Source organism: Protopterus annectens, chromosome 2.part1, assembly GCF_019279795.1.
Source record: "Protopterus annectens isolate FY-2018-M chromosome 2.part1, PAN1.0, whole genome shotgun sequence".
In the NCBI taxonomy this organism is placed as follows: domain Eukaryota; kingdom Metazoa; phylum Chordata; order Ceratodontiformes; family Protopteridae; genus Protopterus; species Protopterus annectens.
In genome coordinates this window covers 1,971,735,650-1,971,763,002 of record NC_056729.1, presented here as the reverse complement: position 1 = coordinate 1,971,763,002, position 27,353 = coordinate 1,971,735,650, and the positions used below count along the sequence as shown (strand labels likewise).

The 27,353-nt window shown below is 41.7% G+C and overlaps 1 protein-coding gene across 2 annotated transcripts in view; it reads right to left on the bottom strand.

The window, feature by feature from the left end:
- TRIM23 (tripartite motif containing 23) overlaps positions 1-27,353 on the bottom strand; it is a 759,378-nt gene that overhangs the window by 466,341 nt on the left and 265,684 nt on the right. For both annotated transcript variants that reach the window (XM_044063360.1, XM_044063361.1), the window contains exon 6: positions 23,348-23,563. In XM_044063360.1, the coding sequence (XP_043919295.1) occupies positions 23,348-23,563 (216 nt within the window). The remainder of the gene's footprint in view (positions 1-23,347; positions 23,564-27,353) is intronic.

Below are 27,353 nucleotides of genomic sequence, written 5' to 3'. Positions count from 1 at the left end.
AGGGTGACAGGTGCAAGCCGCCCCTTGCGAAGCAGCGTGGCTTGTCCAGCATGTCATCCCAGGCAGACAGACATTGATCCCTTTGAATGACACCAGAATTTAAGACAATTATTAAAGCTGATCATCTTATCACTGTATTGTGGCATCATTCTAGGTGAAGGTAGGATACTGCTCAAGGACAGGGTCATACCTGCCCGGCTACATAATCAGAGAGCTCCTCTCTGTCTCTTTTCATGTAGTCCAAGGAGGTGCCTCAGGTCGTTGACACCAGCGTGGACAATGACTGAGTCGTACTTGTACCTGCTGTTGAGAGACCTGAGTGCTTGTGTTATGTGGCGGATTCTAGCGCCCGACAGGCAGCTTACTGTGACCTTCTCCTTACTTAGTCTGGTGAGCGGACGCCAGTGTGTCTGACTATGGAGTCACCTATGACAAGTATGTTTGGTGTTGTATTTGGCCTTAAGGGCAGTGACTGCTTTGCACACTGATTTTGTTGTTTATGTGTTGTTTGTGTGGTGTATTGAGTTTGCAGTTGCTTGGGTGTCTGCTTTGGAGGCCTCTGCTGTTTAGGTAAATTTTTACTCAGAGCCTCCGAGTATGTCTTAGTGTGTTTATGTGTTTGATTCAGTGGTGTGGTTGAGTTATGTGAGACTGGTATTGTGGTGTGTGTAGTTGCCTTCTCCTCCTGCCTGGTCTTGCCAGTCCTGAGTTGAGAGAGCTCAGCCTCCAGTCTGGCTAAATAGCTGCATCTCTCACAAGTGTTAGTGTTACGTGGGAGGAGGAGAGGGTTGTCCGTGTACATGAGGCAATTGTAACTGTCTCAGAATTCCCAGATTCACCAAATGGGCAGGAGAGGACGCCAGCATCTGACCCTTCGACATGCTAGAAAGAATTATGAGTTGGTATGAGACAGAAAAGTAGTGGGCTTAGCAGGAAGTGGGCACTCCTGGGGGGTTTTGCTAGTGAGAGATTTGTATAATATAGGAGTGCTTGACCTGCAAAGAGAATGCTTATAAGATAAGGGATATGCTTATAAGACAAGTGCTGAGCTTTTTGAGAAGAAAAAGCTATTTGGAACAAGTGCTGCACTTTTAGTGTAGGTGTAAACTGTTTAGGTTCCTAACAGAGCAGTTCTAAGGGAAAATTGAAGAACAGACTTTCTGGAGCCAGAAAGAGTTTAACCTGGTTTAACCGGCGCTGCCCGATGCTGCTCTAGTGGCAACTCCACGCTAAAGCACATTAAAGCGTGCTTGATAGCGGCTGGAAAGAAGCAGGAATAGACCCAAAAGAAAAATAAAACTACAGTTTCAAGTCAGTAACCACCTCTACGGGGGGCAGGGAAGCTGCTCAATGTTAGTCACTGCCACTGATCAACAGAGAGACCCTCCTCCAGCCCAAGCCAAAATGGCCTCACAGAAACTTTCAAACAGTTCAGGAACAGCAAGCCTGTAACTGAACTTTAACTCTCAGAAAAGTGGGAAAGAAGCAAGATTTTTTTTTGTTTTTGTTTTTTACAGAGATAGCAGAGGTTCACAAGTAATATCAAGTTATAACAGTGCAGTAAATGACCCCACACAAGAGTGCTAGGTCAAGGACAGAAAATATGCAAGTTTTAAGAAAAAAACGATTTAAAATTAAGTGCAAACAGGAAATTCAGCAAACAGCTTTTGGTTGTGCTCTAAATACAGCTACTAATACAGAAATCAAGTTTAACAAGCCAGAAAATGCTCAAGCTAGGCAGCTATGCAGAAAAACTTAGCAAATAAACAGAGAAAAAATACTTAAAATCTCAAAAGTGGCTCCCTTCTCTCAGCGTTTTTTCCTCTTGGAGGGTGCTTCACCAACAGCCAACAAGCCTGAAAAGACTTTATCAAAAAAGGTATAAGGTGGCTTCTGGAAATAAAAGTCCCTGAATCAGATGTCTTGTGTGATGGCCTACCATGGAAGTAGGTCCAGGAAGCACCATGCCCTGACTGCTTCTAGAGTGGGACAGTGTCGTAATGACATGGGTTTGGCATTCTCGGTGGCCTGATGAGGCCCTGCAAAACCCTGCTGACGCGGACCACTTCTGTCCTTGTGGTGGTTGCCATAGTTGCTTCACCTTTCACTGGGAACCTCTATCAAAGAGCTAATGGAACTTGCAAAAAACTTATAAAAGGTTCCTTGCCTCTTATGTTTTTTTTTTTAACTGACCTCTTAGGGGCTGAAAATCTGACCCTAACAGCAGTGAGCACTTTGCCCTCCTGCTCATATTGCTGCAGCTTGTACTTGACATTCTGCCCCAACAGAGAAGATGTGTCAAAAGGGGAACTAACTAATGGACATAAAATTTACCTGTAAAACCTCTTCAGTGAAGACAGGCTCAACGCCTTATTACTATGCCTGAACTCACTGACCTAGTTGTTCCATATTCTGTGTTATGAAGCAGCCGCCACATTGATGATGAAGTGATGGTGGCCATCTTCTTGCAAAGATCATCAATAGGCAGTTGTTTCAGGGTCTCCACAAGTTTTCCGTCAGATCCCTCAGAAGCCTAGTCACATGGGCAAAGTAATTTAATATGGACGGCACAGTGGTGCAGCGGTAGAGCTGGTGCCTCACAGCAAGAGGTTCTCCGGTTCAATTCTCAGCTTGAGTGCCTTCTGTGTGAAGTCTGCAGGTCTTCTCTGCATTTGTGTGGGTTTCCTCTGGGTGCCCTGGTTTCCTCCCACATCACACAGACATGCATCTGGAGCGTTTCTCCCCAGGCCTCAGCTGAAAACTGGCTTCGCTGCAAGTCAGACTTTCCCGGTAAACAAGTTTTTTTTTTTTTTTTTTTTAAAAACGATACTACAATTATAAAAGTATTTGGAGGCACATCATCAGACACTCTGTTAGGAGAATAAATGGCCTGAGCACACACTGGGACCTACTCCCTGGTGGCTTCTGAAACTATGATGGAATCCATAAGAGGCCCCTTATTCCAGGTGAGCCTATCCTCTGGGCTTCAAACTATTTCTGGCTTGTTGGGGATGGGTTCTGTACCATCCTTATCATTCCAGGCTTTTAACAGGCTATATCTATCAGAGGTGGAGGCACCACTCAGGCTGGAGGGGGTGGCTTGGGAATAAGACATGTATGTTTCTTTTAAGACATCATCTTCAGGAGACATGGGTTCTAATGGCCAGCATCCCCTCTGCCTCATCATCTTCAAAATCTCACCATGTGTTGTATTTAGGAGGGGACTGTGGGGAAACCTCTTCATTAAGATCTCTGTCTGGGGAGGGGGACTTTGAAGAGGTGTGTAAATGCCTCCTTTTGCTTTAGCACCATAAAAATAAATTTTTCACAAGGGCCTGAGATCTTGTCAGAAGAAGACAGTGCACACACTGTCCTGAGGGGACAAAAAGTACAGTTGTGTACACTTACCATAAATGTAGATGTTCAAGTGTATTCACTACTGCAGTCATCACATTTGGGTTATCTGCCTGCAGGTAGCCTTCAGCCGGCCTGAATACCGGAGTCTTGGATTCTTGTGTCGGATGCTGTCTCTTCTTCCATGACATCAGGTTATAATGGGTATAAAACATGCAGCCGATGCCATTACATCAGTTTTTCTTGCCCCAGATGTCATGTGCCCACACAATGGGAAGCAATTATACGTTATGGTTCACCTCCATCAAAAAGCAAATACACATACACCAAACAAGAAGGAAAGATAGAGTCAATAGAAGTCAGAGGGCTGGAGGGTGGGTAACCTGGACTGCAACAGTGAATACACACGAACATCTACATTTATGGTAAGTGTACACAACTGTACTATGTTCTTCATGTTTCACTGTTGCAGTCATCACATTTGGGTCGATTCCCAAAGCTAAGGAAGGGAGGAGGAAGTTAGAGAGCATTAGGGCCAGCTATTAAGCCCTGCAAGACTGCAGTGGCAAAATCAGCTCTGGATTTAAAAAAAAAAAAAAAAAAAATAGGCATGTGGTAATGCTTGGTAAAGGTATGTACAGAGCTCCAGGTAGCAGCTTCTAGGATGTCCCTGGTACGGGACACCTCTGAGAAAGGCTGTAGAGGTAGATGCAGCCCTGGTGGAATGTGATCTTATCCCCTGTGGGGTAGGTTTTCCATGGTGCTTGTAGCAAAAATTAATGCAATGGGCTATCTATTTAGAAATGGTTTGCTTTGAAATGGCCTTCCCCTCTGCCCCTACAGCAAAGCCAACTAGCAGCTGTTTGGATTTTCTGAGAGGCTTAGTCCTGTCCAAATAAATCCAAGTTGTCTGTGCATGCCCAGAGAGTGCAGTATTCGTTCTCCTTTGTTTTGTGGATTAAGGAAAAGTAGGCAAATAAATGGACTGATTTATGGCCACAATAGACACCACCTTGGGCATAAAGGAAGGACTGCTCCTGAGGGAAACCCTGTCTGCATGGAAAATAATGAAGGGTCCCCACTGCCATGAGGGCCTGTAATTCAGACACTCTTCTTGCTGAAGTGATGGCTAGAAGGAAGGTTATTTTCCAAGAAAGGAATTTCAACTCTGCAGTTGCAGCTGGCTCAAAGGGAGGGAGAGTGAGCTTTGCCAATGCAAAGTTAAGGTCCCAGGCTGGAGGAGGGGCTCTCCTGGGGGGGGGGTCTTAAATGTTTGGCCCCTCTAAGGAATTGCTTTAGCAGGGGTGAGAGAAAAGAGGTGGCTCAGTATTATAATGTGCTGAAATGGCAGAGGCATGAATTTTAATTGACGAGAAGGATAGGCCCTTGTGGAGCATTTCTGTTAAGTACTGAAGAATATGAGGTAAGCTGGGCACCGTTGTGCCCAACCCCGGAGTCTGGCTCCAGGAACAGTATTCTTTTCCACTTTTCAGCATAGGATTTTCTAGTACTAGGCTTCCTTGCCTCCTGAATGACATCTAGCACCTGCTTACTGAGGGATGCTATTGGAGAGCTCAAGGAATTAGCCAGGCTGCAAGGTTCAGAGTTTGAAGCTGAGGGTGCAGAATCTGGCCCACCTGCTGGGACAGCAGGGAAGGGGTCTGTAGCAGGTGCCATAGTTCCAGCTATGTCAAACTGCGCAAGAGGGGGAACCAGTGTTGGCATGGCCAGTCTGGTGCAATCAGTATTGTCCTTGGCTTGTCCTGTCTGATCTTTTACAGAACCTTCAAGAGGAGAGGCAGAGGGGGAAAGGCATAAACTGAGAAGCTTTCCCAGGTGAAAGGACAGGGCATCCACTTTCCAATCTTGACTGTGGGAAGTCTTTGTGCAGAATTTGTCCAATTGGTAGTTTTGAGGGGAGGCAAACAGGTCTACCTCTGGAGTCCCCCATTTGTTCCTCAAGAGGTTGAATATTTTTAGTTCCAGTTTCCATTCGTGTGGGTCCATGAGATTTCTGCTTAGGTCGTCTGCCAGTAAATTTAGCTTTCCTGGCAAGAATTGAGCATGTAGGTGCACTTGGTAGTTCAAAGCTGTGTTCCACAGAGCCATGGCTAGTCTGCAGAGAGGATACGAGTGGGTTCCCCCAACTTGTTTATGTACCACATAACTGTGGTGTTGTCTGTCTTTACCAATAGTTGTCCTGGAAGAATGTGGTCTTTGAAGGCTGTCAGGGAATTCTGTACAGCTAACATTTCTTTCTGGTTGATAAGCAATTGCATCTGTCTCTGGTTCCATTTGCCCTGAATGCACTGCCCTGCAAAGTGAGCCCCCCATGCATAGTCTGAAGCATCTGTTAGGGTTTGGGCAGTTTGTTGTGGTAGCAGGCCTCTGCCCACCAAAGGAACTCTGTCTTCATACAAGGAATGATAGGAATCCTTGATTCCAGGTCCTGAGAATGTTGACACCATAGGCTTTTTGCAGTCTTGCATATGGAATTAGTAGAATGCAAGGGCTTGCAGAATTTTCCTTGCAGATAGCTGGGTCTTTGTGGCCAATAGTTTGAAATAGGTTGTCAAATAAACTTGTTTCTCTGGAGTGAGGAAAGCCATCTGGGAAGTTGTGTTCAAGCTTGCTCCCAGGAATACAATCTATTGGCAAGGTACTAGGTGAGATTTCTTTTTGTTTATGGTGTACCCAGTGAGGTTAGAAGTTTCTTTATGAATGCCAGATGTTTTAATAGCAAGTCCTGGCTTTCTGCCTGAATCAGACAATCGTCCAAGTATGGGTATATTTGGATATTTCTCTGCCTGCAAAATGCAATGGCTGGAGCTAGACACTTTGTGAATACCCTGGGTGCAGTAGATAAGCCAAAGGGAAGTGCAGAGAACTGACAGTGCAGGGAGCCTGCCCTGAAGCGTAGGCATTTCCTGCAATATTCCCTTATTGGAATGTGTAGGTAAGCTTCCTTTAAGTCTAAGCTTGCCAACCAGGCATCTTTGCCTATCATAGGAAGCAGCTGTTGAAGTGTTAGCATTTTGAATTTTGGGATTATCGGAAAGGTGTTTAGAATAGAGAGGTCCAGAATAGGACGCCAGGAGCGGTCTTTTCTGGGTACCAGGAAAAGTCTTGAATAAAAACCTTGTCCCCTTTGTTCTGCTGGGACAGGCTGAATAACCCTGATACTTAGAAGAGAGAGAACCTGCTGTTGGGCCTCCACCCACTGATTTGGGAGTAGGTCTGGCTAACCGTTTGGGGTTGGTAGGGTGTGGAAATGGAATCTGTATCCTTGGGGAAACTATATTCAAAACCCATTCGTCTTGGGTAATGAGTTCCCAGTTTTTTGCATGCAGGGTGAGCTTTCCTCCTAAGGGAGCAGGCAGTTGAGCAGAGGTTGGAAGGGTTAAGGTTAAGTCATTGTGCCATCTTTCCGTAGGTGGTGGCTTACTACTCCCTGCTTTGGAAATGGGAGCCCCCCCCCCACACTGCTTAGGCCTGTGCGTAGCCTGAGACTAACTTAGGTGGTCTGCTGTTCCTGGGTTTGGACTGAGATGGCCTGGAAGAGATTGGAAAGGACCAATTCTTTGACGGCCAATGCCTAAATCTGGGAGGCTGTACTTGTAGGAAATCTTTAACATTTTGCATGTATTTAGCTTTTTCCTTCATCCTTTTGAGGAGGACTTCTGCTTTGTTGCCAAACAGGTGGTCTTGGTTTGAGGGAGCAACCAGTAATTTAGCTTTAACATGATCTGGCAAGTTTTTGTTCCTTAAGCCAAGCATGCCTTCTAAGTACAGACCCAGTGACAGCAGCCCTGCAAGATGCTTCTAAAGAGTCAAAACCACATTGCGAAGTATGTTTACCAACTTGCTCTGCAGAATACATTAAATCCTGTAATTCTGTGTGTTCAGCACAGTCAGGAATCATCATCATTTTCTGTTTAAGTAGTCCCATAATATACTGCTGGTACTTTAACATATGAAACTGGCAATTTAAAGCCCTAATGGCCAAAGTAGCAGAAGTGTATACCTTCTTACCCCATCTGTCCAAGGCTCTAGAATCCCTACCAGAAGGGGTAGGATTTTTGGCAGCAGTAGCCTTAATGCCTGTTGGTCCTTGGGAAATGGTCTCTGGATCCGCAGTAGGATTCTTGAAGAGGAACTTGTGAGAGTCAGGTACTCTAATACCGATCAGGTTTTCTGGGAGTGTCTGGGGAAAGGCTAGACTCCAAGAAAGCATCATCTACTATGTCCAGAACAGGAGGGATAGCTAAAGGCCTGTGTTGAAGGAGGAGTCAGAATTCCCTAAGCCTCTTTTTGGAGTCAGAGCAATCCTGGCTTTCCCAGCAGAAATGCTCCCTAAGAGTGTGCAGGGTTTCACCAAAAGAAAAATCTTCTGGAGGGGAAGCAGAGGGAATGGAATCCTCTGCGTCAGAATCCTCATAGGTAGATAAAGGCAAATCCTGGCAATCAGAAGGAACAGAAATATCAGATTCCTGATCAGAAGAATCAGAAGGAAAATCAGTTCTAGGTCTCTTAGAGGGAGAAGGCTGGCTTCCCCTAATTAAGGTAATATGGTCTTTAGCCATTCTAAGCATTTGTTTTTTAGGCATATGGGCCTGAGCATGTGGTTTGGATGTCAGTTTTCTAGGCAATTTGAGAGTTTTAGGCCTGGATGAAGAAGATGGCATCGGTTTAAAATGCAAGTCTGTAGGCCTGAATACACCCACAGAAGCCAGTGCCTGCACAGTGGCTCCGGACCCATCCAAGGTAGAGACATCCGCAGGTTCCATAGTCGAAGAAGCATCTCTCGGTATACCGGACTCCAAATAGGTCTCAGTAGAGGCCTGCAAATCTGAAGTAGCAGGTATCACGGACTGCTTAAGTGCCTCACTAAGTACCGGCGGACTGGTGACTAGCTTAACTGAAATGTCGGCAGTTCTGGATCTATGCTGTCTCTCTCTGTCTTTATCCTTACGTTTTTTCGGAAGATCGGTAGTCGGATGGCTTAACGAGGCCATTTCGGAGTACAGATACAGAGTACCAGAATAACTTGCTGCAAAGATAGCCCAACGACGAATAGTTCTGGGGTTGAACAATGCACAAAACAGACAGCGAGGGATGTCGTGGTCTGGCCCTAAGAAGGGAATGCATTATGAATGAAAATCTTCATGAAGTATTTGCATTCCACAGGTAAGACAATTGTTAACTTTTACTAATGGTTGGAGCAAGAAAAAGATCCCAAACGAGGTACTTTTTTTCAAGATTTCGGTTCTGAAACTCGAAAACAAAAATTTCAGGAGTCGGCCGACCTGCACTTGTGAACTGCTTCTGCTTCGGGCACCGCATGGCAAGAAAGACTGATGTAATGGCGTCGGCTGCAAGTTTTACACCCCTGACGACCTGACGTTATGGAAAAAGAGACAGCATCCGATGGAGGAATCCAAGACTCTGGTATTCAGGCCTGCTGAGGTCTACCTGCAGGCAGATAACCCAAATGTGATGTCTGCAACAGTGAAACACGAAGAACATCTGATGTGGAACAGAAGGGATCATCTCCTATGGTGTTTAACAGCAAAACTGGCAAACCAAATGATTCTTTTTCCCCAGAGACCTGGCTTGGTCCCCTAGATGTTAATTCCACCAGTGTACTTAGGGCTAAAGTCTTTGGCATTGAATAGGCAAGAACTAAAGTCGGGGGGGGGGACTTTTGCACAGACTATCTGTACCAATAACTCTGGTGCTAACATCACAAAGGAAGACTTTGGCACCAAGGGGCTGAGCACTGACAAGGGGCCAGAAAGGTTCAACACCAACTACAGCACAGACAGAAAGAGGACTGCAGAGACAGAGAGAGAATCTCCATGCCGACCTCCTCCAGTCTAGAGTTTTTTCCACCATGTCCTTCTCCAATCCTTTGTCAGACTCTTCCTTTTTTTTTTTTTTTTTGGTGCTTCTGATTTGAGCACACCCTTAACAAATAGTTTGTTCCTTCTACCTACTAAGATTCTGGAACTGAAATTCATACAGAAAGAGCATTTCGCATCAAGATGCCTTACCCCAAACCACACGACACAGAGCATATGTGAGTCTTGAGGTAGGATCTTATACCCACACTTCAAACACTTTTGAACCCAGAGGGCCTTGTTCTCCATTGTAACACACACACCACCAAAGGGCCATAAACTTACAAATGACACTAAACACATTTAACTGCACCAAGGGAAATAACTATAATGCTGTCTGACTCTGATGATGTCTAGATGCAGAAAAAGTGGTGCAATCCAAACCCAGAGCTGTACTGAACAAAAATAAATAAATAAATAAATAAATAAAAAATAAGATTGCGGATGAAAAGTGTTATGATAAGTTACATATCTCTTGTTAGCTTATTCTTTCTTTCTCTCCTTCTATACTGTGGAAGCCACCATTTTTGTTCTTAGAAATCAAACTTGCATACCTACAAATATCTCTAGTAGGCTTTCTTATTGTCCTGTTTAAAGGCTAGAAAGATAAAATGCACAACTGTGAAATACGGTGCACTACTCTTGTTTGCCAAACGTTACTTAATGTGGATGAGTATAGCCAAGTAGTACTGTATCTGTCTAGTTCAACCATCAAGATATTCTTATTAACTTGTGTTCTCTCTCTCTCTCCCCTGTGAAACAACACACTACCTAAATAACTTGCACAGCTGAAGTTCACTTGCAGTTGCAAAATTTCACAAGGAAAAAATACACAGAGTTAAATGTATGTAAGACAAATTCATAGACTCAGATTAATAATTTAAATTTGTTAAGTCATGCACTAGTGTGTTATGTTTGCAGTGTTGAATCTGCTGGAAGGATATCCCCACCACCACCTAGGCATTTTACTGCTGCAGGTGAAGCTACATTAACACTTCAGCATAGTTTACTCTTATCAGTGTAACAGATCCCTGGAAAAGACATTGAAAAGCCCATAACTATAAAATTAGATGCTGTGACTCAGGTCAAGTTTTTAGAGTTCAGTCACTTTGTCTTTGTATTCAGGAACATTCTACCTCACTGATTGGTTTAAACCATAGACAGGTTTCTTCCCGCTCCGTTCGCTCCACTCACTCCGCTCCCCTGCCCTTCCCCCATATCCTACCCTCCCCCAGCACCTCTACTCATATCCCAAGCAAACCACTTCCCCTCATTCCTCTAATCCAATTATATACAACTCTACCTTGTCCACACCCACATTCCTCTGATCCAATTATATACAATTCTACCTTGTCCACACCTTACCTATTTTTATTTAACCAAACTTAATTGTTTCCCCTTACATTCATCAGCTTGAATTCTCATCCCCCACTATAATTCTTTGCATCTTGCTCTGTTTTACCATCACAATACTATCACTACCTCAGACCGTCTTACATCAACTCCAAGCTTACCACCTTCTTTTCTATTATACACAAACTAATACTGCACCATAAATTATACTATTGACCAGTCACATCTCCCCCACCCCTCCTTTTCACAAACCACAGGGCAAAACACCTAACCCCATTGTCAAAGACCACCCTGAAGTCAAAAAATTTCCAACCTTACCTTTAGTGGCACACACATCACTAGATAAAATCTCTGTTTATACCTGATATTATATTCTAACACAGATACCACTTTTACTATTGTTAAACCTGTTAAAGTGATACTACACTATTCAGGTAGTCTGTACCTTTACTCAATGAATACACTGAGACAGTTCTGCTGTTACGACATTCATTTACTGCACACGAGGTTTACATCTAACTTAACAATGAAAGATATATACATCAAAACGTACTTCAGCTTAGAATAATCAAAGTCTGATACAAAAGAAAAAGTCCCAATCTTTACAGTGTCTTTTCTGCCTGCATCAGCATTTTTGCGAATTTGCCAGAATAATAAGTCTTTCCTCTCAAGCTGGTCTGCTGACAGTTGTTTTCCATATCTTAAACATTCTGTTCCTAAAAAATAACTCCTTTCGTCCTTGGCCTATCTTGCGTATCATATTGGTGAGACACAGCTGCATACAACAGTTCGTCTTGACCTGCTTGCAGATAATAAACTTCACAAGCTGCATAGTTTATAAGAGATAAAATATTTTACTTCTGATTCTTATTAACAATGAATGCCAAGCTATATGTTTTGCCAAGTTAGTTAACTGCGTGCACTGTACACAACAAAATTGGGAACATTTTACATTTTCAGAAAAAAATCCACTGAAGTCCATTTTAACCTGTTCTTTACTCTCGCAAAACCCACTATCACAGTTAACATGCTCCTCCTTTCCTGCCTAGCTCCTTTACTCTTAATTCTCAACCTCGCTACAGCTATATCCTTGCTTACCCCCACACATCAACAACCTCCTCCAACCATCACCCCAATAAACAAAACAGCTTTGCGCATATCTCCTCTCAGCTTTTCCCCTATACCCTCCCATATTATTCAAGCCACAAATTGGCCTCCTCACCTCCTACAAAATCACACTCGACACCAGTATCATCACCTAGGGATGAAAACACTTCCCATGGTACTCCTTCCTCATTACCTACCTACTCAAATGTGGAGACATTCACCCTAACCCTGACCCACCTTCTAATCCTAACCAAAAGAGCAACCCCAAAAATTTAAACATACTTACGGTGAATCTTAGAAGTATATGTAATAAAACAGTCCCACTGTATGCCTGGATTGATGAAAATAAACATGACATACTAGCCCTTACAGAAACATGGCTACAGCCCGATGTAAAATAAATAATTCCTCCAAATTTTGCAATAAACAGAAGAGATCGATCTAAAAAGGAGGGGGAGGGATACCACTTCCATATCCCTCTACACTCAACATCACATCCTACACCAGTAATATACCCACCTTTTCCAATGCTGAGGTACTATCTCCTTTTTGAACCTCAATACATCAAAAATAATTTGCATAATAGTAATATACATCTCACCAGGTAACAATATACCAGTGTTGGAAAATATTTTATCCTGCACATCCCAAACAATAATCTTAGAAGATGTAAATATAGATTGGCAAACCATAGCTTCCAACTCCCCTGTATATATAAAATATGTATGTTTTTTTCTCAGCTTATCAATGCTCCAACAAGATCCAAAAAAGATCTTATCTGCCAATCCACCTTAGACTGGATTCTAGTATCCCACCCTGCCAATTACCCCTCTTCTGGTACACTGTCTAAGTCCCTGAGCAATCATCTACCAGCTTACTCCCTTAGAACAAACTCCCAACAACTAAGAGTACACACTATAAAATTGGTTAGGAACTCAACTAATTTTTGTCAGCATGAATTCAACAATCTCCTACGGAAAAAAGACTGGACACCCCTTAAACAACTACCCCTTAATGCTGCTGTACTATACTTTAATAACACCTTCCTTCACATATTTAATACACTAGCTCCCATTCATATGAAAAGAATCAAAAAGAACTCAGCACCATGGCTCTCTAAGGAATGTAAGCACCTGGTGAAGCAAAGGTACCTAGCCTGGTCAACGTGGAAACAAAACAAAAATGAACAAAATCATGTTAATTTCAAAACACTACGTAACAAAGTGACAACACTAATCAGCAGAGATAAGAAGTCATATTATTCCCAGCTTCAACTACAGCATAAAATCAACCCCAGTAAATTTTGGCACTCCATTTCTTCTCTAATTACCCCTGGAAGAAATGGAGAGCACACCCTATCACCAGATATCCCTCCATCACAAATAGCCAAAAACTTTAACAAGCACTTCATAAAATCAATTTCAAACTTAATTAACTAACAAAACACCCCTAATTGCTGGACCCCCCCCCCACCTTTCAACCTATTCAGACACCAACTCCAGGCCATCAACTACTCCTAACCCTGTCATAACTAACTCCCCTACTCAACAAAATGTCATACAAACCCCATTCTCCTTTCAGCCCGTACCCACTGACACCATTAAGCAACTGCTACAAAAACTAAAACCCTGTTCTGCCTCAGCTGATAATCTCCCCCCATACTACCTTAAACTGGCTGCTAACTCAGGTCACCTACCCAATCAGTATCCTTATAAATAGGTCTTTACCCGAATCAGAAGTACCTACCATATGGAAACAATCTCACATCACCCCCATCCACAAAGGAGGCAACTCTTTTGATCCATCCAATTTGCGTCCTATATCCATCTGGTCACCCATATCCAAAATTCTCGAAAGAGGTATCCATCAGCAGGAAAATTAATATCTATTGCAAAACAACCTTTTAACAAAAAGCCAACATGGCTTCCGACCTAGACATAGGTTCACAGGTAGATAGTAGGCTATTGGCCCTAGGGCCTATATAAGCCTAGCCAAACAGTACCCTGGCTTTTGCCACCCAAGAAAATTATTAAAATAACCAGGCTTGAACCCAGGACCCTACACACCATAACCAAAGTGATTTACCACTAAGCCATGCCAGATACAGCACAGCTACAGTCCTAATACCTTTTACAAACACCTGGAACAAGGCCAGAGATGCAGGATGCTATACAGCCTCATTATTCCTTGATCTCTCCAAGGCCTCTGACACTGTGTCTCACCCCTTACTTTTTAACACACTAACCTAGGCTTCTCACATAACACAGTAAAATGGTTTCAGAGCTACCTCAAGGATCATAAACAAGCAGTGAAATGGTCCAATGAACTCTCACCCTTCCTCCACAACCCTTCTGGAGTCCCCCAAGGGTCCATTCCTAGGACCCCTACTCTTCAACATTTTCACAAACAACCTTCACACTGCCTCTCACCCTAGGACCCTCATTCAGTACGCTGAGGATTCCACCATAATCTGCATTGCTCAATCACTACCAGAACTACTTTCAAAAACACAACAGTCCTTTACTGCAGTTGAATCCTGGCTAAGAAATGCCTAACTCTTTCTTAATCCAAAGAAGACAAAACTAGTACTCTTTCAAACCACAAAAACCTCCCCTGTCACTGATCATTTCAACATCCTTGCATCTGACAACACTGTCACGGAAACAGTGCAGGAAACCAAACTTCTAGGTGTTACCATTGACAAACTTTCATCTGACCCCCATATACAGCAAAATATAAAGAAAACTCATCAAAAACTGGGACTCTTATATAGAAACAAATTTCTTTACTGCAGCAACCAAAACTACCCTTGCAAAAACATTTTTACTTGCCTCTCTTTTTAATGGTGTCCCTATCTTAACTAACTTACAAAATTCTACCCTAAGCAAGTTGGAAAAGTGCTACAACAAAGTTGCAAAGTTTGCCACAAACTCTTAAATATCACACACCACTGTAAACCACTCCTAGAATTAAACTGGCTTGACCTCCTCAACCAACTTGCCTTTATTCAGCTATCCACCTTACACAACCTTATTTTCAAGCCTACTGCCTGCCCTGCACTACTCAGTCTAGTCACACCTTACACACCAAATCGATCCTTACGAGAAGACAAAAACCTCTTGGCTATCTCAAAACCCACAAGAAAACCTGTTCACACTCTGAATTCATACTCTGTCTTTGTACTTTGGAATTCACTACCTCTAGCTACCAGGTCTATGTCTGCACTAACCCATTTCAAAGCCTCTTTAAAAAATCATCTCAAAAATACAGAGCTGTGCTCCTGCATAAAGCCTGCCTAATGCTCAGGTCTTCCTCCTGTCACATTTCAATCCCTCACAGACTGCAAGATCATAAAGCTCTTCTAACTCCTCCTGTTTCTATACCATATCCTTAAGCTACTGCTCAGACTTTATTGCTTCTATTCTTCTTAACTCTCTCTCACTATCTAACTGCATCACTAACTTTCTGGCTGCTATTTTCCTAACTGAAACTAACATTCTATCTTGCTTGCACTATTACAGTCAATGTCACACAATGTACTACCTACGCACTACTTTTTTTGGACAATGTCTACATCATGTATGGTGAGAGTGACTATTATTGCCTGTAGTGTTTTAACTGTATAGCATTGTCTAGATGTGTAATAATATATTTCAACATCTTGTAGCAGTTTGTTCTTTGCACTTACTTTTTTGTATAGTATTTCTAATGCAATTTTTATTGTACTGGATTATACTCTATTTGTATTGTACTATATTGTATGTGGAACTTTTCTCCCCGGGCCTCTCATGAAAATGGGTTCTGTAGACCCAGTCAGACCACCCCGGTAAACAAATGTCAAATAAATAAGAGTACAGTCAGGGAAACTACTAGAGATTTAAAGCACAGAGAAGTGAAAACGCCCCCAACTGTAATATTGCTTAATGAGTAAAATTCGCTAGAAAAAAACATACCTTCCCTCAGGCAGTAAAGAAAAAACTTCAAGCACAAGCTTATACTTAGATGTCACTGATGCAAAAACAGTGGCAATGAGATCTGGAGAGCCACCAAAGAGCAGCACACTAGGGGACAAGAGGAAGAACTTGAGATAAGTGACTGGCTGTTGCTGAAAGATGGGCACCTTTGATGACCACTTCAAGGGTTTTCCAATGTCTGGACTTACTCAACTTAAATATTACTTTTAAAGTGGACCTTAGACTAAAGGGCAGATTGCTTGAAAGCTTGCAACTGTGATCTACATCTAGAAAGATGCACTTTTTGTACCTATTTGGTGACATGGGGGAGACCATCACTAGAAGAACAGAGCACCAGCTCAAGCTTATGGCAGATTACTTTCTCACACACTGCTGAGAATGTGCAGGTTAGTCTACAGGTAAAATGCGCCTGTACAAAGGGTAGGCAATACAATATTCAAGCCAATTAGGCTATACACTGAAAGGCAATAGCACGTTTTTCTGTGACTGCAAACTGTAAACCTATAATATCTGTTGTATCCTAATCATGCAGTGTAAAAAATGAAAACAATTTAGCACATTACAGCATCAGTTATTCTTACACTGGGAAAAGGAAATGTTTTGATTGCTGTTTTTGTTATCTCTCCAGCTGGAGAGATGACAAAAACAGCAATCAAAGGAGAGTAGTATTGCAGGAACTGAATTCGTCCACAAGTCTTGGTGAGTACCTTCACAAGGTGAACCCTGTTTTTACAACATCTCACCAAGATTACATTGATATATAGAGTGCATGGACAGAAGTGGGTTAAAAAAATTAAAAAAAGACAACTGGATGCACAAGTCTCCAGATAAAAAAATGTGCAATCATGGTAGGCACACTGGTGTTAAGACTGGAAAAAATAACAGTGTAGAATTCCCAAAACACAGAAACATTCCTACAATGAGGTGAGGTTAGGCCAGGATTAGGGGGAGGATGGCCCCCCTGTAGGGAGTAATAGTTCACAAAAACCACAAAAACTGACAGGCCAAAAAAAAGCAATAAAGATAATGAGTGGACTACTAAGGATAAGAAAGACATTATTTACTGCTACTATTATGCAAGAAGCCAAGAATTTTTGGACAAAAGACATTGAAAAAGATTAAGAGAGAAATTAGAGGAAATAAAAATAATTGCACAACAGAAACTGTCAAAAGCTTCAAATGCACATCTACATTCATTAATACAACATATTTATGAGAAACATAATACAGACCAAGAAACCTTGGGCTGCTTGGAAAAAGAAGCGCACCTGAGGAAGTGCAAAAATATAAAGAACAAAACCTAGACACTTTTGAAAGGTATAAAAAGAAACATGGGCATGGAGAAGAAAGACAGATCTGATATGATGCAATATTTATGCAAAGAAGAAAGCCAAACTAATTAATGCAAAAAATCAGCTCCAGAGATATTTGAAGAGAAATGCAGGCAAAGGCACCCAGATATAAAAAAGTTTGCAATACAAAAAAAATAAGACTGCCGACTGACAGGCGACAGATGCTTTCACCTCTTCAGAAATGGATCCTGAGATGGTAATCTGATAGTTCCTTATTTAGGTCCCTCTGTAGTCTTGTAAAATGTACCAAATAATTCAGTGACCTTAATGCAAAGGTCGCTGAAGCATAGACATGCTTCCTGAACCTGTCCATTACCCAAGACTCCTTGCTGGGGGGATGAACAGAGGAACTTTCCTATGCACATTCCTTCTTAGTGGCTGCTGCCACGACCATAGCATCAACAAGCACACACTTGGAACAAAACTGCTTATCCCCTGGAGCAGTCATGATCTTATCCAGTTTTCTGGAGACTAGCTCAGTGGTGTCTGGATCCTGCGATGCCTGCCAGGAGATCAAGTTAATGAGCTCATCAGCAGGCAGAGTTACCCTGGGGGTAGACTGGCCAGTACCAAATGCTTCCAGGAGTACACATTTCTCTGAAGGGTTACTAGACTTCCAGCCACCTCTCTGTTTTAGGATCTCTAGGATGTCCCCTAATGAGACATCATCAGGAGGTGAGCATGAGGACCCTTCACCCTGATCAAAAACAGTATCTTTGCCGATAGTTTCAGGGGAATCTAAATGCTTCCTCTTGCATGTTCTCTTCTTAGGGACCTCCTCAGCAGGATACTCTGGAGAGATGTCATAAGAAGTGGGGATACCCTGATTGGAAGCCTATGGTTTTGGTACTGGTTGTCCCTGTGGAGAGCATAGTTGAGACTCCAGACACAGAGACGGAACAGATGTAAACAAAGGATCCGAGGGGGAAGGCACCATCTGAGTTGGGGGTGCAGACAAGGCTCTCTCTATGACTGCAACAGTAGACCACCCTGGTGAAGGATAAGACCCCAGATCCAAGACAGCCAACGTCCAATCCACAGTCCCTCCCCACCCCAAGGACAGTCCACCTGATGCTCTAGTTGGAGCCGAACTAACCACTGCCAAGGTTCTGAGATGTAGAGATGGCTCCAAAAACCTCAGTCAAATGTCGCACCTCGAATCCAACAGGGTAGAATCAGCTCAGAGAACTCTCCGGGTCAGACTGAAATGAACAGCTCAGAGCAAGCCTTGGATCTGAGAGTAAACAAATTCTCAGATGCAAAGCAGACAAGCCCAGGTGAGTCGGATCCAAGGGTTCCAAAACCTTGAAAGTAGTCAAGAGGAGGAACAGGCAAATGTGGAGTACTGCAAGTACAGATCTCTTGACCCAAAGGGGTAGGAGTCAAGAGGGGCACTAACTGGCTCTGTGCTGAGAGAGAGAATTTTCCTCACTATCCTCTCCACATTGTCTTCTGCAAGGCTTCTGGAAGAGTGACTGAAGAATCCTGATGGAGATTTAGGCCTCTCCAAGAAGGGGGAAGGAACTGGATCAACTGAGGAGGAATGTTTTGTTCTGGGTATAATTATGACATCCTCAGAATTATGTGCTGGATCTAAAGGGGTCTGATCCGATGGAAGTTTAATTTTTAGTCTTATCGGATCCAGAGAGGCAGTATGAACAGAGGACTGTTCTTTACATGTCTTGGATCAGAGGATGAAGTTGGATCCATAGATTTTGATATCTTCGTCTTAGGATCAGAGGGAGCAGATGGATCCCTAAGAAATTACTTCAAAGACTTCTCCAAAGACTTAGAAGAAGCTGTGGAAGTGCTCAGAGAAGTGAAAGAAATTTTCTTAGATTTTTCTTTAGTAGCTCCAGATAAAGCCTTGCTAAAGGAGAATGGAAGTAAACCCTTCAATATTAATTTGTTTTTGTGTTCAACCACAGTCTTTGGTTGAATGCATGACAGAGCGAACAGTTTTTCTGAAGACAAAGGACTAAGACAGTACACGCAAAGTGTACGAGTGTCAGAAAAGGGTTTCTTACCACATTTTTTAAACCCAGTAGGGCTTTTGTCTTTTTCTGACATTTTAGAAGATATTTGGAGAGGAAAAAAGCAGCACACAACAATAATGTAACAAGCAGAATTACAGGAAGACTCTTCAACAAAAAAAGGGACTGTAAAGCTCTAGAAAATCTAAGTTTTTTTTTCTTTTCTTAAAGGAAGAAGAAAGAGAAGTGCTACCTACAAAGGCAGTGAAAAGGTACAACAAACGTACAAGGGAAGGAAGAAAGACAATACTAACAATAGTGTTAGTAGAGTACACTAGTGCAAGACAGAAAAATCAAAGAACAGAAATGATCAAGAGAAATAATAGTATAAAGGAAGATAAAATTTCACTTATCTAATGATAAGCTCGAGAGACTAGCAACCACGTCTTTTGCTGGATGTGGCAAATGAGATCTGAGGTAACTGAGGTTGGTGCATTCTGGTTAAGGAAGAAGCTTGACAGTTCTAAGTTGCCACGAGCTTTTGCAACAGCCAAGTCGGATCAGACTGTTTGGATCTGAACCCATCAGTTGAGGACAGAAGGAAAACTGACATCACAGCTGATTTTAGATGTCTGAAAAAGGAAAGTCTGACTGGCAGTAACACCTATTAAATATAGCATCATGACAATAGAGGTGTCATAAAAAGGATAATTATCATGATACGGGTAAGGTTAAAAGGGTAGTCAGAAGTGCAGTTATCAAAGGAGACAGACAGAATGTGTGCACGCGCATTTGCATGTCGCCCTCTGCCTCCACAGTGCATTTCTCCTCTAAGGATGGATTACTACTGCACCCCCCCCCCCCCCAAAGAATGGGTTACTACTGCATTCCCCCACCTGCAAGGATGGATTACTACTACATTTCCCATGGGTGAAAAATCAATCGTGGATGGCAGCACAGAAAGCCAAGAAAGGAGAGATTTGTGCACAGATGATGAGGTGCCTTAGCAAGTGTGGTCAGGGCTTTCCTTTTAGCAGCAGAACAGTGATTTCAGTGGGACTTAGCAGAGATCGCAGTGTGTGGTTTCACTGCATTATTGATAGAACATTCGGGTATGAGTGTCACTGGAGATTACAACTGATCAGTAATACTCAGAAAATCATATTTTTATTCACCTATAAAACTGTCTAGTTAAGTGACTTGCACAATGTCTCACAGTTAGGCAATGGAGCTACAAACTCTCTACCTTCGACTGCAGGCAGCAAATCATTAACAGTGCATTGGATTAAGGTTCCAGGCTAACTACCAGACCTTCTTTAACCGATTAATTTTCTGATAAACCACTGAGGATAACAGTAAGTCAATAATGCTAGTCTTTAGTTTCACAGTTGTTCAGAAAAGGCATTTCAAGTTAATTAGAGATGTCTGGCACTTAAGGCTCTGAATTACTAAATTGTTTCCTGTATTCTAAAGAAGAGTTGAGAGGTATTTCTGTCCACTCCATGTAAAAACTGCGGCTTTCTGACACTCTGTCAAGGACTGTAGTCATTAAATTGTGATAGCCATGAAGTTTCAAACTTTGTAACTTTCAGAAAATGCTTAGAAAAGCAACATTTTTATTCTAAACTTTCTAAGTATAGAAAAGAAGCATCTAAAAATCTTCCCTTCATTTTAGGTCTTTCCCCGGATCTGAGCTAAAAGGTTGAGAGGGTGCTAGGGGTAAATGTGCTCCATTGTATGGTTTTGACAGCAGACAGGGAATATACATTTCTCGTCCATTATTTATAATTGTCTTCATTCACTTGATCCCAAAGAGGTATCTAAAGTATACAGCCATACAAGTGGTTGTAAATGATGGTTTTGCGTGTGTGTTTGTTTAAATGCTTGGTTCCTGCAACCCACAGCAGTTATGGTGTAGAGAAATGAACAGACTGTAGTAAACAATATCATCATATGAGTTATGTTTTCTGGGGTACGGTTCTTGGGGTCCTTGTTTAGTCGACTGTTGACAGTGTGCTTATTATCTGTCTATGAATAATCTGGACAGCATGAAGTCTACAAATTTAATGATACTATTTTAACTGGGAACACATTTTTTAATCAACCTTGTTTTTTTTTTTGCAGGCACACAAGTGTAAAATGCACTGTACTGGAATACAAACAGTCTGCCTGATACTTAGTGCAAATGAGTAAGGCTATGAGCTGCTTCTGTAGTGCAGGCTTTGATGCAATCAGCCTTCACTTGTCTACAGTGAGATTCTGACAAATTCACCTCACCAGCCAGTGCTCCTGGGCTGCCTCTGAAAAGGGACATCAGTGGGCAGTCCTAAGCTGTTAGTAAATTAGCTGCACATTTGTTTTTTGAATTCCTGCACCCTTCACATACATGCTAATTAGGGCAATTCATTACTCTGTATAAGGCCCCATTTGACCATGAGCCAGCTCTGGGTATGTCTTGTGCAGACGTACTGTATGGCTGTATCAAATGTCTACATCCTCCAGGTCTCTCCTATAAGATGGCCTCTGGTCCAGTGTTACTTGCCAAGTAAACATAACAAACAGTTCACTGGTTTTCATGTCTTGTGTTTTTACTCAAGTGTCCTTCCACATACAAGGTGCCACAACATTATAACCACACTGCTACAATACAACAAAGAATGGTTTCACCTAAAAAATGACTAGATGAACAAATATGTGCCTGACAAAATTGGAGAACTGATTAAATAATAAGGACAGTAAAACAAAGAAAGCACTTTACCTGCAACACACTAGAACAAATAAACATGCGTCTTCCTATACCTATGTTTCAGAAAAAACAGCCTTAAATGCAAAAGCTTTGTTTCTTCTAGTACAGTCTGCAGATAAAATGCTCTTGTACTGTGCTACCTTATTTTAACAATACCAGCTTCTGTTTTACATGTATTTAGATATTGGGCAAAACACAAAATGATACCCTTCTTAAGGATGAATCTTCTCCCAATTATATTAATGTACAACTACTGCCCTATAAAAAGGCAAACAGCCACCATTGTGTTTACATTATGTAGATACTGCTGTTTAGTGAGTGTACAATACAAAATAAAATAAAAAAAACCTCAAATATCAAAAATAACTTGTAACAGCAGCAGTTATAAGGACCTGCCTTTTCACTTTCCCCTCACTATCCATAGCTTAAGAAAACACATTTAGCGAGTGTGGAAAAGGATAAAGAAAAAATATTGTGTGTGTGTGTGTGTGTGTGTGTGTGTGTGTGTGTGTGTGTGTGTGTGTGTGTGTGTGTGTGTGTGTGTGTGTGAGAGAGAGAGAGAGAGAGAGAGAGAGACTGAGAAACACACACACACACTAGAAAAGTGCATACCTCTTCCAATTTTTTGTTCACGTTTTCTGGATAAATTCCTAAAATTTGGGAAATTTTTAAACATAACCCCAATATAGTTAAAAAGTAGCAGAACAAGAGGTTTTCCATCGACAATCATTTTCTGAGTAAGTATTAAACTAAAATGTCTTGACTTTATTGAAGGACTATAATCCTCAGTGATGTACCAGAAAATAAAAGATTTTATGAAGAACAGAACAAACATATTTGGCAAAAATAAGAGACATTCTGTAAAATCTGGGAGAGTTGAGAGGCATGGGGGAGGGGTTTGCAATGTCTTCCACAGCATTTATTAATTTATTTCATTACAAAGAAATCAGTATGTACTCCATTAAGAAAGTGGCTGTAATTGTGTGTGTGTGGACATTAAATACCAGCAACTTTTACTATGGATGTAAAATACTTTCTCCAAAAATCAATTACTTATGCCACAGCAACTCTGAAACATTAGGAGGACAAGGGGAAATTATTTTACATCAAAAATATAAAAAAGTATATCCTAATAAAAAATGCAAAACAGTTGAACAGCTAAAACCATCAAGGCATAATAATGCCCTCCAGGTAGGCTTTCAGGGAAATAATGGACTTTCCAGAGGGCATCTATTATTCCCTGTAACACCTACTCTAATTCATGAATACCTTCTCTAAGTGTTTTCTGGCATTAAAGATAAATATTTTTGCATCAAATGGCAAAGGATTTCAGTTTTAAGGACATTTAGCCGCAAACATGAAATGAAAAGAACCATTCAAAAATTAACATACTGTAGCTGCTCTGTAATACTTACAGTATAAGAAAAGATAAATGGGTAACGCAGACATGAGAATTTCACACTGTAGCCACTATTCAGCGCTGTTACTTGAGTGTGCCAATGAGAATGTACTACTAGTTATTTCAGACAATCTTGCATCAAAAATTGCAGTGAGGCAACATGCAGTTTTTAAGAACAGCAGGTCTTACCTGTTGCAAAGTCTTCTCACAGTGCAAGCAGGCTGTAGAAACTTGTGATAACAGAATAGTCATGTCTTCCTGTTGCTGCCTAAGCCAGAGTAACTTTTCACGGACATGGACATCAACAACACTAAGTGCCATCTCTTCCTGACGGCAAAGAGTTTCATGTAAATCAGCAAAATATGCTCTTATGCATGAACGGGCATTCTCTGCAGTTCCTGGAACCTGTAAGTATTAAGTCAAAATGTTTCATCAAATCTGCATTTATGTCACTTTTGTTTAAAAAAGAACTAAAAGCAACCAATTGTACCAACTCCATGCACACTTATTTTAATGCACTTGTGCTAAAATGACTATCCACACTGACAAACCAGTACCTTCAACAATTTACTCTGTTGCAAAGAGCTACGAGTAAAAATCTCAAATTAACTTCAGAAGACATTTACTACATAGAGTGGAACTACTGCTATGAGCTACTATATTCAGGAGCCCTTGTATACATGCATATAAACAGCATCTTGAAACACATTTATCTTTATTAATGTACTTTTATCATTGTTTCCCACATTGATGCTATATTTCTGTTTCTTACTTTCAGCACAAGAGCACAGAGTCATGCCAGCTGTCAGATTTAGTAGAGAGGTGGCTTGTCTTACTGTATAACCCTTTTTATGACTTCATTTGTATCCAATACCAGCTTACCACAGAGGAGCTGAAGCCAGTCATAGGTGTTTAGGGGTAGAAGACAGAGAAACTAATTCGGGTCTAAGTCACCCTTCTAGACAGGGATGCAGGGAAGTAAATACTGTGGGAAGAAATAGCCAGGGAACTGTTATGGCTAGGCTTGTATAGGCCCTAGGTCCGATAGCCTAGTACCAACCTATGAACCTATGGACATGATGTCTGTCTACTGCAGGGCAAACACATCTACAGGCAAAATAAAGTTTCAACAGATCACCTACTGCACGTCTTCAAGATGTGACAAGAAAAACAGTTGTAAGACTTCAGACATTTTCAGTCTGCATGACCTTGTGGGAAGTGCAGTACTGGTCACTCAGTCACCCACTATTTATGCTGGCTGACACACACATGTAAATCTGCACAAGTACAACGGAGGAAGGGGCAATACCAACCTGGACAAACCCTCAGAGGCTGGGCCTGCCCTGGCTCCAAACCTACTGCAGGGGGTAGCAGGATTAGCCAGATTTTCATTTCAACAGTGCTACATCCTTCCCTCTAGCGGTCTCAACTCTGTCTCAGTTAATGGGCAAAATAATACAAGATGGCTCCTGAATGATTAATCTCAAGCATTTCTAGATATTCTACCAAAAGGACTGTCAGAATTTTCTGTCACCACTGTTTCATCAGTGAAACCATGACAGAGGGACTTATGTTGATTAAACAAGATGTGAATATTCATAGAAAACACATGACTATTTGACCCCAATACATCCCAGACCTTGGCAGGTCAAAACGCAAAACAGCAACACTCCCTAGGTCATGGTCCACAGAACAATTTTTTTGTAGGGGGCAAGGCCCCCTGCATCCCCAGACATGAAGGCAAGCTCCCACACTCCTGAACTATATTTTATATTTACTCAAAAAAAGAGGAAAAAAGTGATAAAAATACAACACTCACCTTCTTGCTCTTTTTACAATCTGACCTCCATTACAGGACACTAGCTACTTCCTATTCATGGCATTGTGTGTGTCACCAACTGGCTACAGACAAAATTTTGGTCTATTGAGAGGCTCACCTCTGCACAAGACACAACAGTAATTCAATTTGTCAATCTGCATTTGTTTCCAAACACTAACTATTTTTGAAGCCACTGTGAAATATAGGAAGCAAATTATTTTGGTCACAAAACTGTCAAACTGGAACAGAAGTAAACCTGAGAAGCAAACTCTATCAGATATTAAATGAGGCAAGAAATAAGTGTCAGTGATCGACTTTACATTGCATTATATTTAGGAGGGCAGAATAAGACAAGACTATCTAGTCTGCTCTTTTAGATGACTTAACATTCGCTCTCTTCTCCATCTCTATGCTGTTCTCTCACATTTTTTCTACCTTTCGCCATCGCTTTTGGATGCCTCCATGGATTGCCCATCCACAACCCATTCCAGTAGTTTATTTCACGAGTCCTATCATTATCCTGTTCAACAATACCATGTTTCCCTATCTCGTCTGGTCTTAAGTGAGGACATCTTTAATTTCACTATCATCTGGTTATATTCCTTCCCATCCCACTAATCCTTGTGGTAGTTTTCTTCCAAATTCTTTCCCCCAGACTCTTCCTTACATGGCCTCCAGAACTACATATAGTACCCAATGTGTAGTCTGACCAAGGCATTGCAGAATGGAACCATTATCACTTTACTTCTAAAACTTGCCTGCAGACGCACTATTCTGTTGCAATAGCTTTTTTCACTCTGCTCCTAATGATTTAATCTGGGTGTGATCGACACTCCAGGATCCTTCACCTGCTCTTCTACCATTCCCCCCAGATATGGTCCAAGTGCAGTACTTTGCACTTATCTGTTCCTCATCTTACACCTACATAAATACAGTGGGCCAGGAGGACCCCATGGTGCAGTTTGCTTACTTTGAGTGTGAGCTATTTAGCCTGCAGAGTGGTCCTAGTACTTGATGGCACTAGTCTTTGCAATCCCTCTGCCAAATAATTTCATGTTGGATCTCTATCCTATCTTTGCTAACAGTGTTACAAAAACTAGAAGTTGCTACCGTGCACTGACTGCTGATCACTGGGCTCTGTATGGTAAAGACATACTAGAATATCCACATTTTTGTTTACCTTTTCATATAAATGACACATGAGTGTTGAAGTGTCACCAGACAGAAGATCTGCTGGGGTCTAATCCACCACAGAAATGACATCTGGTGACTTAGCAGAAAGAGTAATTCACTCATTTCTCTAATTTAGAATGCTTAAAAATCTAAACATTAAGAAAGCATAGACAAAAATGAAGACCAAAACACATAAGTTAATCTGGAACAGCATGTATTTAAAACAATGTTGGCGGACACAGAGCGACTGATCATAAGGGTGCTGTAAATAAAACTACCTCAAACACTCAGTACTGAACAGACCCTGTAGGGCAGGTGATAGCAAATAAAGGATGGCAGTGGCTGATTTCACATAAGTGGAGCCAAACTAGCAAAAGCAGATCTGCCCAATGTTTTAAGTATGGTCTGTGAAAACAATTAGCAGCCCCTCACCTGATGATCTGAGTGAATAACCAATGACACAGAGCATTACGAGATCTTTCAAGTAAAGGGAGCCAAACTGTGTAGGACTTGATAAAAGAAACAAAATTCTGAATACAGATCCAGTCACAGTGGGCAGCCTGCCTAAATGCAGCAGCATAACAATAATACAAAAGAATCTAGAAGATCCCTACAGACCTAGGCCATGGAACTCTAGACTCATTTTAAATGGATGACATACATATCAAAGAGCATCGGATAAAATAGTTTAAGTAAATAGTACCAGCAAATGCACAACTATTTTACTTCCTTCAGCAGATTTCTTATTTAGATAATTTGCTTTAACTGGAAGAAACAATTTGATAACCATGAACAACAGGCACTTCAGTGACAGCAAATTATGAGGCTCTGTCCCTAAAACGTTTTCCTGGAAAATGCGCTCTAAATGGTTCTTTCCAAGGAAGGTAAGGGGGTGATGAGAATGACCGGCAACAGTAGCATGCACTTACATAGGCATAGTTTTACCAGGGCTACCCTGAAATATATGAAATCACAACCAATGAAACATGGAATTCACTCTTCAAAAATTGGTGAAATATTTGGTGCTAAACAAAGGGGAGACATGTCAAGATATCATCAACATAGCAAAGATATCCAGTTTTGCCATCTTGCAGGAAGAACTGCAGTGAAAGTATGTACAGTGGGAGCAAAAGGGGAGCCAAATGCAGCCCCTACAGCACCACATAATACAAGGTGTCTGCTTCTCTGATGTAAGAGATAAAG